The sequence below is a fragment of the Pinus tabuliformis genome, chromosome 8 (assembly GCF_031772625.1).
Source record: "Pinus tabuliformis cultivar Carrire ecotype Pingquan chromosome 8, CPIR1, whole genome shotgun sequence".
Taxonomy (NCBI): domain Eukaryota; kingdom Viridiplantae; phylum Streptophyta; class Pinopsida; order Pinales; family Pinaceae; genus Pinus; species Pinus tabuliformis.
In genome coordinates, this window is record NC_142294.1 from 1,826,073,302 (window position 1) to 1,826,089,317 (window position 16,016).

General features: G+C 38.8%; 1 protein-coding gene across 3 annotated transcripts in view; it reads left to right on the forward strand.

Moving 5' to 3' along the window:
• Positions 1–15,723, forward strand: part of LOC149243567 (Acyl-CoA N-acyltransferases (NAT) superfamily protein) — a 163,561-nt gene extending 147,838 nt beyond the window's left edge. For 2 of the 3 annotated variants that reach the window (XM_089374572.1, XM_089374569.1), the window contains one exon: positions 15,344–15,723. In XM_089374572.1, the coding sequence (XP_089230698.1) occupies positions 15,344–15,516 (173 nt within the window). In that variant the 3' untranslated portion in view covers positions 15,517–15,723. The remainder of the gene's footprint in view (positions 1–15,343) is intronic. The other variant, XM_089374570.1, reaches the window with a different exon arrangement.
• Positions 15,724–16,016: the final 293 nt, after the last annotated feature.

Sequence of the window (16,016 nt, forward strand, 5' to 3'; positions counted from 1 at the left end):
CTCCTGATCCAATCCAATATCTGCATTGGGGCAATGTATTTTGATGTGGTCACCTTCGACCAGAGGCTGTTAGCAGATACTAAATGCCATTTAAGCTTAGCAGCCAGAGCAGAAGAGAAATTGTCAAGTTTCTTTATACCCCATCCCCCCCATTTTTTTGGCAAATTAAGGGCATCCCGTTTGACCCAAGCAAAAGTCTTGCCCGTTTGGCTTCCCTTCCAGAGAAATCTGCAGCAAAGGGCTTGTATTCTGGTGAGAATACCTTTAGGAATCCAAGCCAGTGACATCCAATAGACAGGAGCGACTTTCAAGACACTCTTAATGAGAGTGAGTTGGCCAGCTCGAGATAGGTATTTGAAATACCAGATATTGAGTCTTTTCTCCATTTTAGAGATGAGCCATGTCTAGTCTGCTATCTTGTAGCCCAAGGGATTTAACTTATACCCCAGGTATTTCAGGTCATCTTCAAGACTCAGATGAGTGAACCGGAAGCGATGAAGTGCAAAATGGATCTCGTGTTGTGTACATTCAGCTGCAGTCAGAGTTGATTTAGTATCATTAATCAGCATACCTGTTGCCACTTGAAATAAGGAGAAAATGGCTTTCATATTAGTAAGATCTCCAATACTGCCATTGAGAAATATCAAAACATCATCCACAAAAAGATGTGTGAGCATACAATCATCTGAAATTTTAATCCCTTGTAGTCTGCCTCTTCTGTGCTCATCCTTAATAAGCCTATTGAGTCCCTCCATGACAAGGAGAAAGAGTAATGGTGAAAGCGGACATCCCTGTCGCAAACCTCTTTCAGAAAAGAAGAAAGGGGATGCACTTCCATTTATCAGGATGCTGAAGGGAATGTTAGTTATACAACTCATGATCCATTTGATATATATGAAGGGAAAACCTAGGTGGGTTAATAACATTCTAATGCATAATCAATTAACTCTGTCAAATGCTTTAGATAAATCAACTTTAAGGATCATACCTTTGCATTCCCTAATATGTAGGGTATGTAATACTTCCTATGCAGTGCCCACAGCCTCATGAATCTGTCGATCTTGGAAAAAGGCAAATTGTTCCGGAGAGATGTGTTTGGAAAGTATGGGCCACATTTGGTTGGCAATGATCTTTGCTATAATCTTGTAGATGCAGTTGCAAAGAGAAATAGGGCGATATTCATCAAAGGAGGACGAGTTATCGGATTTAGGGATGAGCACAATGAAGGTAGAGGTGATGGATGCCACTATATTTCCATTGTTCCTTGTGTCCTCGATGACTCTTAGCAGATCTTCACCTATGGTTTCAAAAAAGGCCAAAAAGAACTCAATTGACCATCCATCAGGTCCAGGGCTCTTGTCTCTTTTAAACCACTTCAAGGTGGCCTCCAGCTCACCCAGAGTAACCTCTTTAATCAGATCTCTTTCCTCCTCTTGCTCCACAAACCGTGGAAAATGTTGTGCAACTCGTATGATGTCTGCCAGATTTGCTTCCCGAGGGGCACTATAAGCTCTTTTGAAATGAGAGGTTGCCAGCGAAGCCAGTTGCGGAAAGGTGTTGACAGCTTGTCCCTGTTCATTCTGAAGCTGCCATATTGTATTTATCACTTTCCTTCCATTTGCAAACTTGTGATAGAATTTGGTGTTTGCATCCCCATCCTGCATCCAAACTGCCCTACTTCTCAATCTCCAGACTTCTTCACGATCCTTAAGGATTTTCCCTCTCGCTGTGTATAGGGATGTAATCCTCTCCTTATGTTCATCTGAACTGTATAATCCTCCCTATTCATTCTCAAAGATAGTCAGCTCATATTCTATCTATCTCAGGGAGTGGTCATTCTATGTCCTTTTATTGTGTGCCCAAGATTTGGACATCTTCTTTAGCGCTGCAAGATTGTGAATAAAACCATTTGTGATGTGTCCCCCCGCCCCTGGTGGGTTTGCTTTCCAGAAATCAGCAACCATGCTGACATATGATGCTTCCATGAGCCAGGCAGAACATAATTTAAAAGTTCCCTTGGGCTTAGCCCTACCCCCTTCAATTTCCATATAAATAGGTAGGTGATCAGAGATTCCACCCGATCTTACCCATTGTCTGATGTAGAATCCCAAATCAAGTACATTCTCTTTGACTAAGAAACGATCAAGTCTGCGGGCCAGGCCATTCACCCCGGTTCAATTATTTCTCTAGGTAGCTTGTATCTTAGCTGTAGGGATGTCTATCAGGTGATGGGAATCCAAGGTGGATGAGAAGTAATCCGAGAGAGGATCTCTCTGCGCTCGGTGTCCCCAGGACTCAGAGTGTCTGATTGAGAAATTGAGATCCCCTCCAAGTATCAAATGATCTGATAGAAATAAATTCGAACCCAGGAGTTTATCCCAAAAATTGGGTTTGTGCTGACAAGGCCCGTAAATATTGAAGATTCTGAAATCCATTCCCAGATCCGCTGAATGAATGTCAACTTCGATATGTCTAGCCCCTCCCCAACAATTGAGCAATTTGATAGTACGGGAATTGTATCCCAAAGAAATACCCCCAGATCTTCCATGTGCATCCAAACAAATAAAACACCACCCAGGAAACATTCTCTCAAGGGTAAGGGTAATATCAGCAGCAGGACCAAGAGTCTCCTGTAGAAAGATTGTCAAGCGAGCCGGCTGCAACTAATCGATGAAGTGCTAGTTTTTTGTCAGGCTTAGCAAGCCTTGGACAATTGTAAGAGATAATCTTCATGGAGGGGGTTCGAAAGGGGTTTCCCTTGCTCTAAGCACCCCAGGAATAGTAGACTGCTTGCCCGAAGCTATCTCATCGCCAGCTAGACATCGAGCTTTAGAGAGGGAGGATGGTCGACCTCTATGGAGTTTATGTGGAGGGGGGGAGTGTATGATGTTGAGCCCAATATGATCCAAAGCCTGACGCTTGGATTTTGAACGGGTCAGATATCCAGATGTTGGGGGGGCTTGAGTTGTAGATGAGGGTGGAGGCGGAGGGGAAATCGACAGTGAGGGAGGGGTGGGAGAGAAGACGGGGTGAGTGGAAGCAAAATTGCAAGAAACCGGGATAGAGACAGTGGGAATGGAAGCAGAGTCCATACCAATAGATAAACCAGATGATAAGATATCATGTAAAGATGAGCTATAAAGAGATGCTCTTACCTAAACTGATCGAATCTTCAGAGGTCGCCAGGGTTTGGGCTTGAGGCGGGGGGGGGGGGGGGGAGGAGGTCTGAGGGGAGGCTTGCCACGCTTCTTCAGGGTAGCCTGTGTAGAGGCCGTCACATTTGCTGTCGAGACTATCTGTGCTTCTGCCATCCCTTCTGGAGATTCTGTATTCCAGGACTGTTCCCCCTACAAATGAGCCTCCTGTGCCAATGGATCCTGAATCAGTGTCTTTTTGCTTGCCCTTCCATATAGGGGGCAATCTTTGAATAGATGCTCCACCTTATGGCATCTCCTGCATCTAAATGGGACTCCATCATAGTCCAAAATCTGCCTCCTTGATGCATTTCTCCACTGGATGTTAATGTGTTCCAATAAGCCATCAGTGAGATCCAGGTGAACCAGTATCCTAGCAAAAGCCATACGCCCCGTGATCTGAAAGGAATCATCGAAAGTGAGGTAGGTGCCAATAGCATTCCCTATCCGCTTGAAAACATCCTCCGTCCAGAAATGTAGCGGGAGCCCCGGGAGACGTACCCAAATAGGCCCAGCATCTACCCTTTCTTGTTCTGGGTCGAACATCGGCGACCATCTCCTAAGAAGCATTGGCGCTTGATCGATATGCCAAACTGTGGAGAGTACCCAGTTGGTGTGTGCTAGGCAGTTGAACCGAAGTGCGAACCATCCTTTAACAAATGTTTGAACCTTTGGGGGGTCTTTCAGATGATGACCCCAAACCTCCGAGGTCCATTGCTGTAGCCGTTCCACACTAAAATGTCTGCCTCGAACACGACCTACAAGCACTTTCTATGTTGTGTCCATGGAGTCCAATCACTGTGTGTCCTCAATGAGCTTTAGGAAAACCTCACAATTCCGTAGCTTTAGACACCTTTTCCTCCTTGAACCCCCGAGTATTCTAGCAGCAAATTTTTCATATTCCGAGATAGGTCGAGGAGCTAATGAGATTGGGGGCCCCTTAGTTTCCGATGGGGCCGTCGACGGTATGGAGGTGAAGATGCCAGGGATGGGGCCGTCGACGGTATGGAGGTGAAGATGCCAGGGATGGGGCCAATTCCAGTGAAATTGCCCAGGGGAGGAGCCACTGAGGTCAGATGCGCAGATGAGACGGGCACCTGAGAAGCAGATACCAAGGGACGAACTACAGAGGGTATGCAAGAGACGGACGAAGGCGGGTTCGATCCTTGGACCTCCCCAAGGGTTTGCTCATTAGGGTTAGTCGATGGATCTGCAAAGGCCAGAGAGTTCGACAAGAGCGGATGTGAAATGTAGACAGGTAAAGACGGGGCGTCTTCAGGCAGAGTCACAGATGGAATGCGAGAGCTGAAGATGGCAGGAAGGGCTTCAACTTCGTCGAAGAGCTTGCTATCAAATGAGAAATATCTTGCCGTTGTGGTCGTGGGATGCGTCCAGATGGGCACATCTTCCAAAGGATTCGCGGAATAATCCATTAGCTCATCCATAACTGTCGTAACTGCAAGTTCGAATGAAAGAGTTATTATACCAAGAGTAATTTTTTTAAATGCTAAATGTATAGCGATTTTGAAATCTTAGCCTAAGACAACTTGATACATTGCAGAAAAAAATAATTAAAAATCAACTATCAAATCCACACAGTGTAGGTGAGCTCAACCCATTGCAATGAAAACTTAAAGACCAACCATGAAATTAACACATTGTGGGGTAGACTCGATTAATTATAACGAAAAATTTAAAATAACTATCAAATTGCACATAATGGGATCAGATTGCTAGACAAGCATCGACACGAACCCTACAAGAAATTATATATATATATATATATATATATATATATATATATATGAAAGATACATAAGAAAACAAAAATTCAGATATTGAAAAAAAATAAAAAAATATAACAAGTAATAAAACATAAAAACATGACAAAAAAATCAAATATAAAAAATCGGCCTGCCGCTTCTTGGCCGCTCGTTGGGGGCTCAGGTGGGTAGCGGAAGGGGGTGCGGGGGGCTTGGGTGGGTAGGGGAAGGGGGTGCGCGGGGGTCGGGTGTAGGGGCGAGGGTGGGTAGGGGAAAGGTGAGGGAGGAAGGTGGAGGGGAGAGGGGAGGGTTCGGGGGAAGGAGGGTGGAAGGGAGGGCCGAGCGTGGGGAGGGAAGGGTGTAGGGGCTGGTTAATTTGTTTTTTTGTTTTTTTTTTTATTTAATTTGTTTTGAATATATATATATATTATTTGTTTGTTTTGTTTTTTTTTGTTTTTTTAATTTTGTTTTTAAATTTTTATAATTTAATTTTTAATTTTTATTTATTTTGTTTTTGTTATTTTTTTTAATGTTATTTCTTTATTTTAAAAATTTTAATTTAAAAAGATAATTATTAAATTTTTATTTTATTTTATTTTTAATTTTGTTTATTTAAATTATTTAATTTAAATATTTTTATTTATTTTCTTAATTTTTTTTTTAATTATTTCAAGTATTTTTTTTAATTTAATTTTATTATTTTATTAATAATGAGGTTTTTCTTTGCTATTTGTTTTTTGAACTTAAAAAAATGTTTTTAGATTTTTTTTGGTGGTTCAATTTTTTTTTCTTTAAATTATATATTTTTTTGAAAAAAGTTCATTTTTTTTTTTTATTTATTTTTTGTTTTTTTGTTAATTTTTTATTCAATTTTATTTATTTTTTGTTTTAAGAGTTAATTTTGACTTTTAAAAAAAAAATATTTTTATAGTTTTTTTTTGTATTTGATTTTTTTGTCAATTTTTAATTTTTATTTTTTTGTCATTTTTTAATTTTTATTTTTATGTTTTCTTACTAACATGTTTTATTTTTTATGTTTTATGTTTTAGTTTTTTTGTCATGTTTTATTTTTTTTGTTTTTTATTTTTATTTGTATGTTTTGTGTTTTTTATTTTTGTTTTGTTTTTATTTTTATTTGTTTATATATTTTTATGTTTTATTACTAACATGTTTTTATTATTTTTATTTTTGTCATGTTTTATGTTTTATTTTTACAGTTTTATAGGTTTTTTGTTTTGTTTTTTATATATTTTTCTATATCTGATTTTTTTTTTGTTTTTTTTTTTTTGTAACATGAAAGTCACCCACATTTAAAAAAAATATCCACACTTAATTGATTAGAAAATTTAAAGTGTAAAAACTAAGCCCTTTAAACAAAAAGGGTTGATGCTCATCAACACTTTTCAAAATCAAGATGAAAATCACTAACAAAAAAATGTTCACACTTGATACATAAAAAAATTTAAAGTGTCAAAAATAAGCTCTCTAAAAAAATGTGTTAATGCTGCATCAACACTTTTCAAAATCAGCATGAAAATCACTAACATTTAAAAAATTTGTTCACACTTGACACATAAAAAAATTTAAAGTGGCAAAAATATACTTAAAAAAGGTGTATTTTGAATCATCATTTTTCAAAATCGAGCGAGTTTTTGCTACCTCAAGAAAACGGGTACTAGGTCATTTTCTCGTTTGATCGGTAACTATGTTTGATTAGCAAGTTTAATTATTAGCAATTTAATCAGATTATTTGAGAGACCAATGCAGTATGGAGTCAAATCACTTGCACAATATAAATTAGTCTATGAGCAGGTTCCCAAGGGTGACCCTCCCCCCTTGGTCAACACTGATACTGAACTCTTCACGGTACAAGAGGTAGAGATGGGTATCAAGAAGTTGGGTGTTGGAAAGCAAAAGACTTAGCTGAACTCCAAGCAAAATATTTAAAGTGGGGTTCAAAGATTCTTGCACCTCACATTACAAAAATCTTCAACAACATCATACAACAAGGGCTCAACACAGATTGGACAACTAGTCTGGCAATACCTCTTTTCAAAAGCGGTGACGTCAATAATCCCTTCAATTATAGGACCAACATGATAAACCCTTTGTTTGCAAAGCTATTTGGAAGCATGCTAGAAAACAAAATTAGCAAGTGGGCAGAAGAAAGAGACAAGCGTGCTAAAGGGCAAGCGAGTTTTAGACCTAAACATTCCACAACTGATCATTGTATAACTTTAAGGCACATCATTGAAAAAGTTTGGGAGAAAAAATAAGAAGTCTTTTGTTGTTTTGTTGATTTCAGAAAAGTGTTTGACTCGGTTCCTAGGGATAAGCTTTGGCACAGAATGGAGGAACTTGGGGTTCCTAAACATTTGAGAGCAGCTGTGCATAGGCTGTATGAAGAGGTGAAAGTAAAAAATTTGAACTTCAATAGACATTTCTGAAAGTTTTAGAAGCGATATCAGGGTCAAGAAAGGTTGCCTACTATATATTGACAAGCTTGAGGAGTGGTTAAATTCGCAAGGGGGTGATGGTATCTATTTGGGCAAGTTTGTTATAAGGCTTCTTTTGTATGCAGATGACCTTATTTTGATTGCTAAATCGGCTCTTGGTTTGCAAGAGCACTTACTATCCCTTGAGCATTTTTGTAGAAGTGTGGGGATGCAAGTCAATATCAACAAAATGAAAGTAGTGGTCTTCTCTAAGAAAAGAAAACATAACCAACATAAGTTCTACTTTGAAGACAACATTCTGGAAGTTGCGGATTATAAATACCTCGGAATTGACTTTAACAAAAATTTACGCTGGAATGGTTGTAGAAAGAAAAGAACTTGTGGGGGTTGGAAAGCATTTTATGCTTTTCGAACTAGGTGTAGAGAGACAAAGTTATGGGACTGGAAAACCACTCAAACTCTTTTTGGGCTTCTAGTGATTCCAATGATTCTCTATGGTTGTGAACTATGGGCCAGCAGTACATCCGACATGCAGTGGAGACAAATTGAGAAAATTCAGAAGCGTTTGATTACAAATAAATTTAAGATTAAAAGTGCAGTTCCTTATGATATCTTGTTAAGTGAAACAGGGACTGCTCTTATTGAAGCAATTGCTATGGTGCGAGTCATAAGGTATGTAAAAAAAATTGAGCAAATGGAAGAGGGTAGATGGCCTAAGGTTGTCTTTAATGATAGAATGTGCAAGAGCAAAAAAACATGGATGCAGCAAAAATAACAATTGGTTTAGTAAATGGGGTATTTGCTTGAACGCGTGTCCCATAAACAACAAAGAGATAAAATATTTTGTTATGGAAAAGTTCCAGAAGCGTACTTGAGATAAGGAGCTATGAAGAAAGAAAAAAAACCATATTGAAGTGTTTAATCCCACTCATAGACATCAACCAAAAGCATACATAGAGGCTAATATCTCTTGGAGAGCCAAAATTCTTATTGCTCAGTTAAGGACTAATTCTCATCAACTTTGTTGTGAAATAAGGCGCTGGAAAAGGCCAAAGGAAGTGTGGGAGGAAAGAGTATATATTTTTTGTTCTTCCGGAAAAGTGGAAACATAAAAACATTTCATTTTAGAATGTGAGGCCTTCAAAGACAACAGGGAAAGTTATGCAGATATGCTGGCAGCAAGCTCTTGGGATAATCTATTTAGTGAGGGGTTTGTCGAGAAGCTAGGAGCATTTATTTTGAAGCTTCACAGAAAAAGGGCCGAATACATCAAGCAGACGAAGAAGCAATTTGTCCCATAGGCTATCTTTAGCCTCATGGACGTTAAAATAATTTCTTTCTTTCTTTCTTTCATGTTACTGGTTGAATAGTTGCTGCTTAGGATGCACAATATCTTATATGAGATGCGACACCTAGAACTAAGTGAAATGCAAATTCTTGGTTAATTTTAGATTAGGTACCTATCTAAGTGAATCCTTTCTCCCAACTTTTTTGAAGTTAGTCTCAAGTGTAGGTTGTGGAAAGAAACCCAAGGGAAGATAGCGATGGCTATATTAACGATATCTCTCCCGGAGTTCTAACCACCCGAATGCCTCTAGCATTGCAGAGACTCTGACTCTGACGACTGCAAAGTCATCATGTTAACCATAAGTGAGGGTCTAAACTTTGCAAGCTGGGTGAGAAAGGTGGTCTTATTGTCTTTCAACCAAGCTTATGCCTGGAGGTAGATTAATTAATGCATTACTACTAGAATGCAAATGCAAAATGAATGATTAGCTTTAGGTGAGATCGTTAACTACTTTAAGTACTTTAAATAACAATATTCGATTGAGAGCAATAAAGGATAGTACTTAACAAGGATAATCTTCACCAAAAGCAATGCTTAGTGAATATAAATTTTGTACTTAATTTAAGAATCAATTTTAGATTTCATGATGTTAATTTAGATTAGACGCTCTAATCCTACGCTTGTGCCTCTAAGTCTTACGACCTTGGATTGATAATTCAATGTTGGAATTATAACACATATAATTTTCCCCAACAATATCCAAATATCGAAATTCATCCATTACATCCAAAATCCTCCTCCAAAAGGGATAGCAAAAATATCAAAAGAGATAAGAACCCAATCCAAGTGATGATGATCAAAATGAATCATCTCACTTGTACACTCTCTAATTAATTCGATTTAACTAAATTGGCCTAATTGAACCCCAAATATAAAATAATGTGCATAATAACAATACTTTTGGTGACAAGCCCACCAAATAGCTCAATAACATAATAAGAAGCCTCTCAAGAGGGTCAAATGATGAAAAAAGTGAGTTGTTGTGCCTTTGAGGAAGGCCTAATGAAGTCTAAGGGGTGCCCTGATGTAGAAATGGACTCCAAACATAGTGGAGAAGGGGTTGGCCTATTGTTTTCCAAACAAGAACATGTGGTGCGCCCAAGTGGGTGTGGGGGTACAAAGACGTCCTCATGGGTGTCCCCAAATGGATTGAATAGGCTTGTAGACCATCTGTAAGGGCTGGAGTAATGACATAAGCCCTCCCTCATTAGTGGGAGACATCCTCTGGACCCTGGAACATCTTCCAAGTGTATGGTGCAACTGTGGAGCTCGCTGGGCATGGTGAACCAAGTGCATCATCCTCATCCCAAAGGTGGAACACAAGCAATCGATGAGTGTTGTTGGGGATCCATGAAGTAATATTTGCTATGGTCGAGGCCCATGGCTCTCAATGCTCACCCTATTAGTGCCAATGTGACCCTCTAGAAGGCTAGGACCAAGCCCCAAATGAAGACCTACCTGCAATCCTGCATAGGAGCCAATGCGTCCCCTTTTCCTCCAATACAACAAGTCATTAGAATAATCAAGTAATAAAACTCACAAGTCATGGAACCAATGGGGCACGTTATGATGGCATGCCCTTCCATAGTGGGATTTGGCATGTACAAGTGTCTCCAAGCTCAATACGGAGTTAACCAAGGACCCTATTAGGTGGTTTCAATCTCTAAATGAGTGACATGTTCATGGTGCATCCCTCAAGTGGTAGGTGTCAAATAATATAGTAATGGAACAAAGTGGGGATCAGGGGAAACATCCAAACCACATGTCATGGTGCAAGGGTAGCTATAATGAGGGAAGCCCACACCTGGGTATATGAGTGTAGGAGGGAGCAAATCGTGGTACATGAGTTACCCTGACCTTTATTTTTCCACCCTTCTTCATATGCCTTTTGCCTTTGATTGATTTTTTTTTATAACTACTCAGGGTTCCAGGGGATGAGAGCATGATGTGTAATATGTAGCAGTGGATACCCCCTTAAGGTGGGGCGGTTCATTGCCCACCAGGGGTTGGGACAATCGTGGGTTCCTTAATGATGGAGGGGGGGTCATCTAGGGCCCATAGGAACCAGGGTGATGGCCATGGATAAGGGGTAGAGCTCATGTTTAACTTTTCCCCACGTGCTAAATTTGCAAGTCACAGTAATCTTTTGCTTTTTGTGGTACATTTCTTGTTGAAAGTGGCCAAATTATGTTTTTTTTTTTTCTTTTTAGTTGCATCAACCTTCGGGGCATTGTTCCAGGCTTGACCTAAGGTGTGGACAAGGGGAGGGGGAGGCTAACCCTATGTGGATTCGTATTGGAAAAGAGATGAATGGGGTTAAAATGAGTGGAAGGGGAGTAATTTAGGTGGTATTGGGAAGATGGACCATGCAACCAAAATCAGAATTTCCCTTGTAGTGCCATCCCTTAAGCTAATGGTCAGTAAATGAGATCCCATGGGACTCGGATACAAGGGTAACCACAAAATCGGGTAGTGGAGACAAGAGTACATACCTAACCCACTCATTTTGTTGGATCCCCCCACCAATCCATGCCCAAAAGTTCCCATGAAAAATAAACGAAATTGCTCAACCAAACTAATGAAAAGTCATACCTTTGGGGTTGTGAGGCCCACCTTCAAACATACATTCATAACAGATAGGCGAGGGATCACATGGTTGGCTCACGGGGCGAAGAAAATGGCGCATCGAGCTATCTAGGGGCTGCAAGGGGTTGCTGGCTACTGACTGAGGACCATTTAGGAGAAAAATTTTCTCCTATGCATACTACCAGGGGGTGGGTAACATCTGGTTCAAACTGGGACATGAGCTCTCGGAATAGTGTGCAAAGCTACTTGGATGGGAGGTCATGAGAACACCAATAATTTCTTGGTACCACAAACCTGTCACGTGCACATATCAAAGACTAAGCACACGAGGCAACATGTTTTTTTGGTGTCTTATGATCACCCATGCTTAGTATTAGGCCGTACAAATCAACAGGAAAGTAAAAATATGCAAATCTAACCTAAATGCGGCTACTCTACCATGAGAAATGTGATATGATGTTAGTTCTAATGAGAAAATCAGAATGCAGTGCATCCTACCCTAACATGCATATAATACAATGTCAAGTATCAAGTAAAGGGGTGATATGACTTAACTTGACTGGTTGCAACAAAAGTTCATCGTTGAGCTTGTCAATGTAGTAATAATCCTCCCCCACTTTCCCATCAATCTTGACGGGCATTGGATTTTTATCTACCAAGACCACATCCCCAACCCTGTATTCCCTTTTAGGCTTCCACCTTTGGTTTGCTTTGTGATTTGGTTACTTGAGAATACAGACTTCTTGTGAAGGGAGAATGGGAGAAGGCTTCTCAATCTCATGTCTCTTGTAGTATGGGATTGGTCTTGGCTTGACCACATTAGTAGGGTATGTAGGCTCTCTATAAAAAATGAAGGGGGTTCCATCAAATTGTAGGATAGTGGCATATGACAAGTCCATTTGGAGATGATCTCCAACAGTGGCTCCCCATTTCCTGGAGAGAAACATTCCCCATACATCAGGGATATCTATGACCACAATGTCCATAAGAAATGATATATCAGAGTTCATATCCAAAGAAATCTTAAGATCTTTTATAAGGCCTTCTACTTCTACAGGTTTGGAGTTAAAACCACACACCTTTTTATACTGTCGAGTGATGTTAAGACCCAACTGCTTCATGACTTTTAGTGGCATGATATTCGCGGAAGCCCCTGAATCTAACATGCAATTATGTAATAAAAGGTCATTTATGGCTAAGGTAAGCATGAATGGCTCATGTCTTGGGTTTAAGTCAGGAAGGTGAATGTTTTGCAAGTCTTCGGGTAATTCTTCCTCTTCAAAGCCTAGGGATTTCTTGATTTTCCATTGTTGTCGGGGAAGTTTTGCAATCTCCTTTAATGGAACTGGCACAATCATTTTCCCTATAACAGTCTTTAGATCAATGTCAAGTCCGACCTCTTTGCCCTTGTCCCTTTTCTTGATGGTCTCTTTCTTTTGAGGATCCTTTTTGGGGTTGGCTTTCTTCGGAGGATCCTTTTTAGGGGGATCTTTAGGGAGAGGTTCTTTAGGAGGGACTTGCTTGGGAATTGAGTCGTCTTTGTTAGGTTCCTTGGAGGTTGTGGGGTCTTTATTGTTGTTCTTTCGTGAATATTGGACTCCCTTGAATCTAACACTATCATCGGTGTTAAGAATTGGCTTTCTTTTTCTTCTTTGATAGTGACCTCACTAATAGGAGAATGAATATATGCACTGCCTAGAAAAATGTTGAAGGCTTTGGATTCTACAACGTTAGCTTGCTCATCTACTTTTTCGTCATCACTGTTATTTTCATCACTTTGTTCATCTTCAAAAGATGAATCTTGTTCAACAACATTTGTTGGAGTTGTTGTCGCACAAAGTGTCTAGGCACCGCGACAACGCTTAGAGTAAGGGATGTCACTCTAATCCTTACTCACTTCGTTTAGACTCTCTCCTAGACAAGTCAAGGGGGGTAGTCCCTAAGGTGAATGAATGAGAATAGCCTGTGGAACACAGGCTCTAGGAGACTTGAAGATGGAAAACCTGATGAATTTAGGACAAATCTTGGTTAACTGAGATGAATAGATTAAACACAAGACACATCCACATGATAGAAATGATTATAGACCAGTGCCTTCATATTCGATTAACCATAGATTAAGTAAAAACAGTTATCCAAAGCAATTTACAAATGTGACGAATAGTGACAATCATGAACGATTAAATGTAAATGCCCAAAACTCTATCATGCAAGAGAGTCCAGATTTAAAATGATTTTCATTAATGACCCAAATCTAGAATTAATTAACTTTCTCCTATAACCAATAAAATTTTTGAAACATTAATCGCACTTGACAATAGATGAATACTACCACAAAAGGACACCAAAGAACTTTAGATGAACAATTTAATTATTCTTTAGGAAATTTATTTAATGTGGTAAAATGAAGAGATTAAATTTTTAATGTGACAAAAGTAAATTAAAAGGGTTAATAAATCGAAATGTTAATGAGCCATGGGCCACATTAAATTTTTTAATGTATTAGCGCAAATCCTCTTCTAATTTAATTCTTTAATAAAGTCACAAAAATGAAAGCACATAAGAACCTGCGGCCTCTTATAAGAAAGCACATATTCTCAACGATGAGGCTTAGTGAAGCTTCATTCCCTAGCAGCCTGAGTCCTTTTTCTAAATCTATATACACACTGTTTACTTGATAAAAAGATGATTTAGCTATGACCAACCAGAAACAGTGGGAACCACAGGACCTAGGTAGCGAACATTTATGTTGAGTCAATAAAGATTTATATTTTATGGTGATCAGTTCATTCTATTTTTTATATCGTGTACCAGTAGGACGAAATAGATAGAACTCGTTGAATTCCATTTTATTTCTAATTTATTGGCAAGTTATGGAATACTGACAAGCTTCTGAATCCTGATGGCCTCCTCTTGCTTTTTCTAGTTTTGTATGAATGGGTCAATTTTGTGGCCGGTTAATTTACCATGGACTGAAAGCTAGGTACCTTCCACATGGTTTTGTGTTATTTCTTTGGAGGATAATTGATGTATATTATAAATATATATTATAAATAGGGAATTGGTTAACAACTTTAGTTCCCATATTGTGAGTGCCTTGGGTGGCCTGCTATTTCTTTAACCGAGTGGTTGTGAGACCCACAGGGTTGCATGAGGAAGTTGTGGCTGCATCAACATGAACTGGTTGTTCTGCGTTTTAGTTCTATAGAGTTGGCATTCTTAAGACTGCAAAAAGTATTCTTATATTATGGAAGACGACCTTTCGTTGCCTTTCAATGTAGATCCTGTGAATGCTATTTTTAGAGTTAAGTGGAGATTACAGTAGATCCTATGAATGCTATTTTTAGAGTTATGTGGAGATTACAGTTACAGTTAAGAAAATGAACAGGAAATTTGTGTCATATATATATATATATATATATTCCAAAAAAATTTCTCTCTCTATTAACTCAGAGTGATAAGTATTAAATATATAAGAGCGCTTTGGGAGGACACCGTCATCTTTAAGGAAGCCTCTTCAATCTGCCATGCAATTATGAATACTTTCTTATGCTATGGGATTTTATGTCGATATGCAGTCCATGGATGTAGTTTTGTTATTTTTTCCCGTTATTATTATGGCTAAATTATTGCATTACAGAAGGGATTTGTGGCATTTACAACAATGGAATAGATAGCAATTATACTTTACCTTAATTCGAGGGATTAGCCACTTCGAAATGATATGACTTTGTACAATAATTCAGATAGTTGCCTTTTAGTTTCTACTTGTATCCTTTGATTGTTATAAATATTACGGGAGTTATTATAAAATAGTATCTTAATCATGAGCGGATGTGTATATACTGAAATCAACTTTGGATCTTTTCATCTATTGCAATGCGTATGCTATATTGATGATGATAGAATAAATTATTTATGGGTCCTAGAATACGATTCAATCTTGCCCATTGATTAATCTAGTTTCTTGATTCAACTTTTTGTGGCTGCAAGCAGATATGACTGACCTCTATGTTCATGTAGCTGTGGATAATGATGCTGCAAGATGTCTCTATGAAAAGAGTGGTTTTATATACGAGAGTGAAGAGCCTGCCTGGCGTGCAAGGTTTCTAGACCGTCCTCGTCGATGTTTACTTTGGGCTAGTATGGATAAACTTCTCTTAATGTAATATAGTTAAATTTCTCTAGCTACGAACTGTTAATTTGTGATGGGGAAGTGTGGTGTATTATAGCATGGCACTTGTGAATAACAGTTTCATATGATGCAAAGATCCTTTGTGCTTTAGAGCACATGGAGGGACTCTGTATTTGAATTTATCTTGATCCAATCATTGTTATGTAACATTTTCAATTGCTTTCATCTCTCTTTTATATTACATGTATACTTTTCCTACTGAATTTGTTTTGGTTTTGAGAGTTTTAGATGGGGTTGCGTAAAACACTGAATGATGACGAGGTGCCCAATGTTGAATGATGACGAGGTGCCCAATGTTGGAAACCTTTGCAAGGAGCCAAGTTATAGCTTGTTTTGCAAGGCTCATTGTCAAGTAAAAGTAATCCTAAATGGTAGAAAGTTTAAAGCATGTTAAACCCGGGAGCTTGTAATCCTCTTCATTTGGTTGGCTATATCAAGTGGAACAATGCTTTAACTGTGTTGGTCGTTGGATAA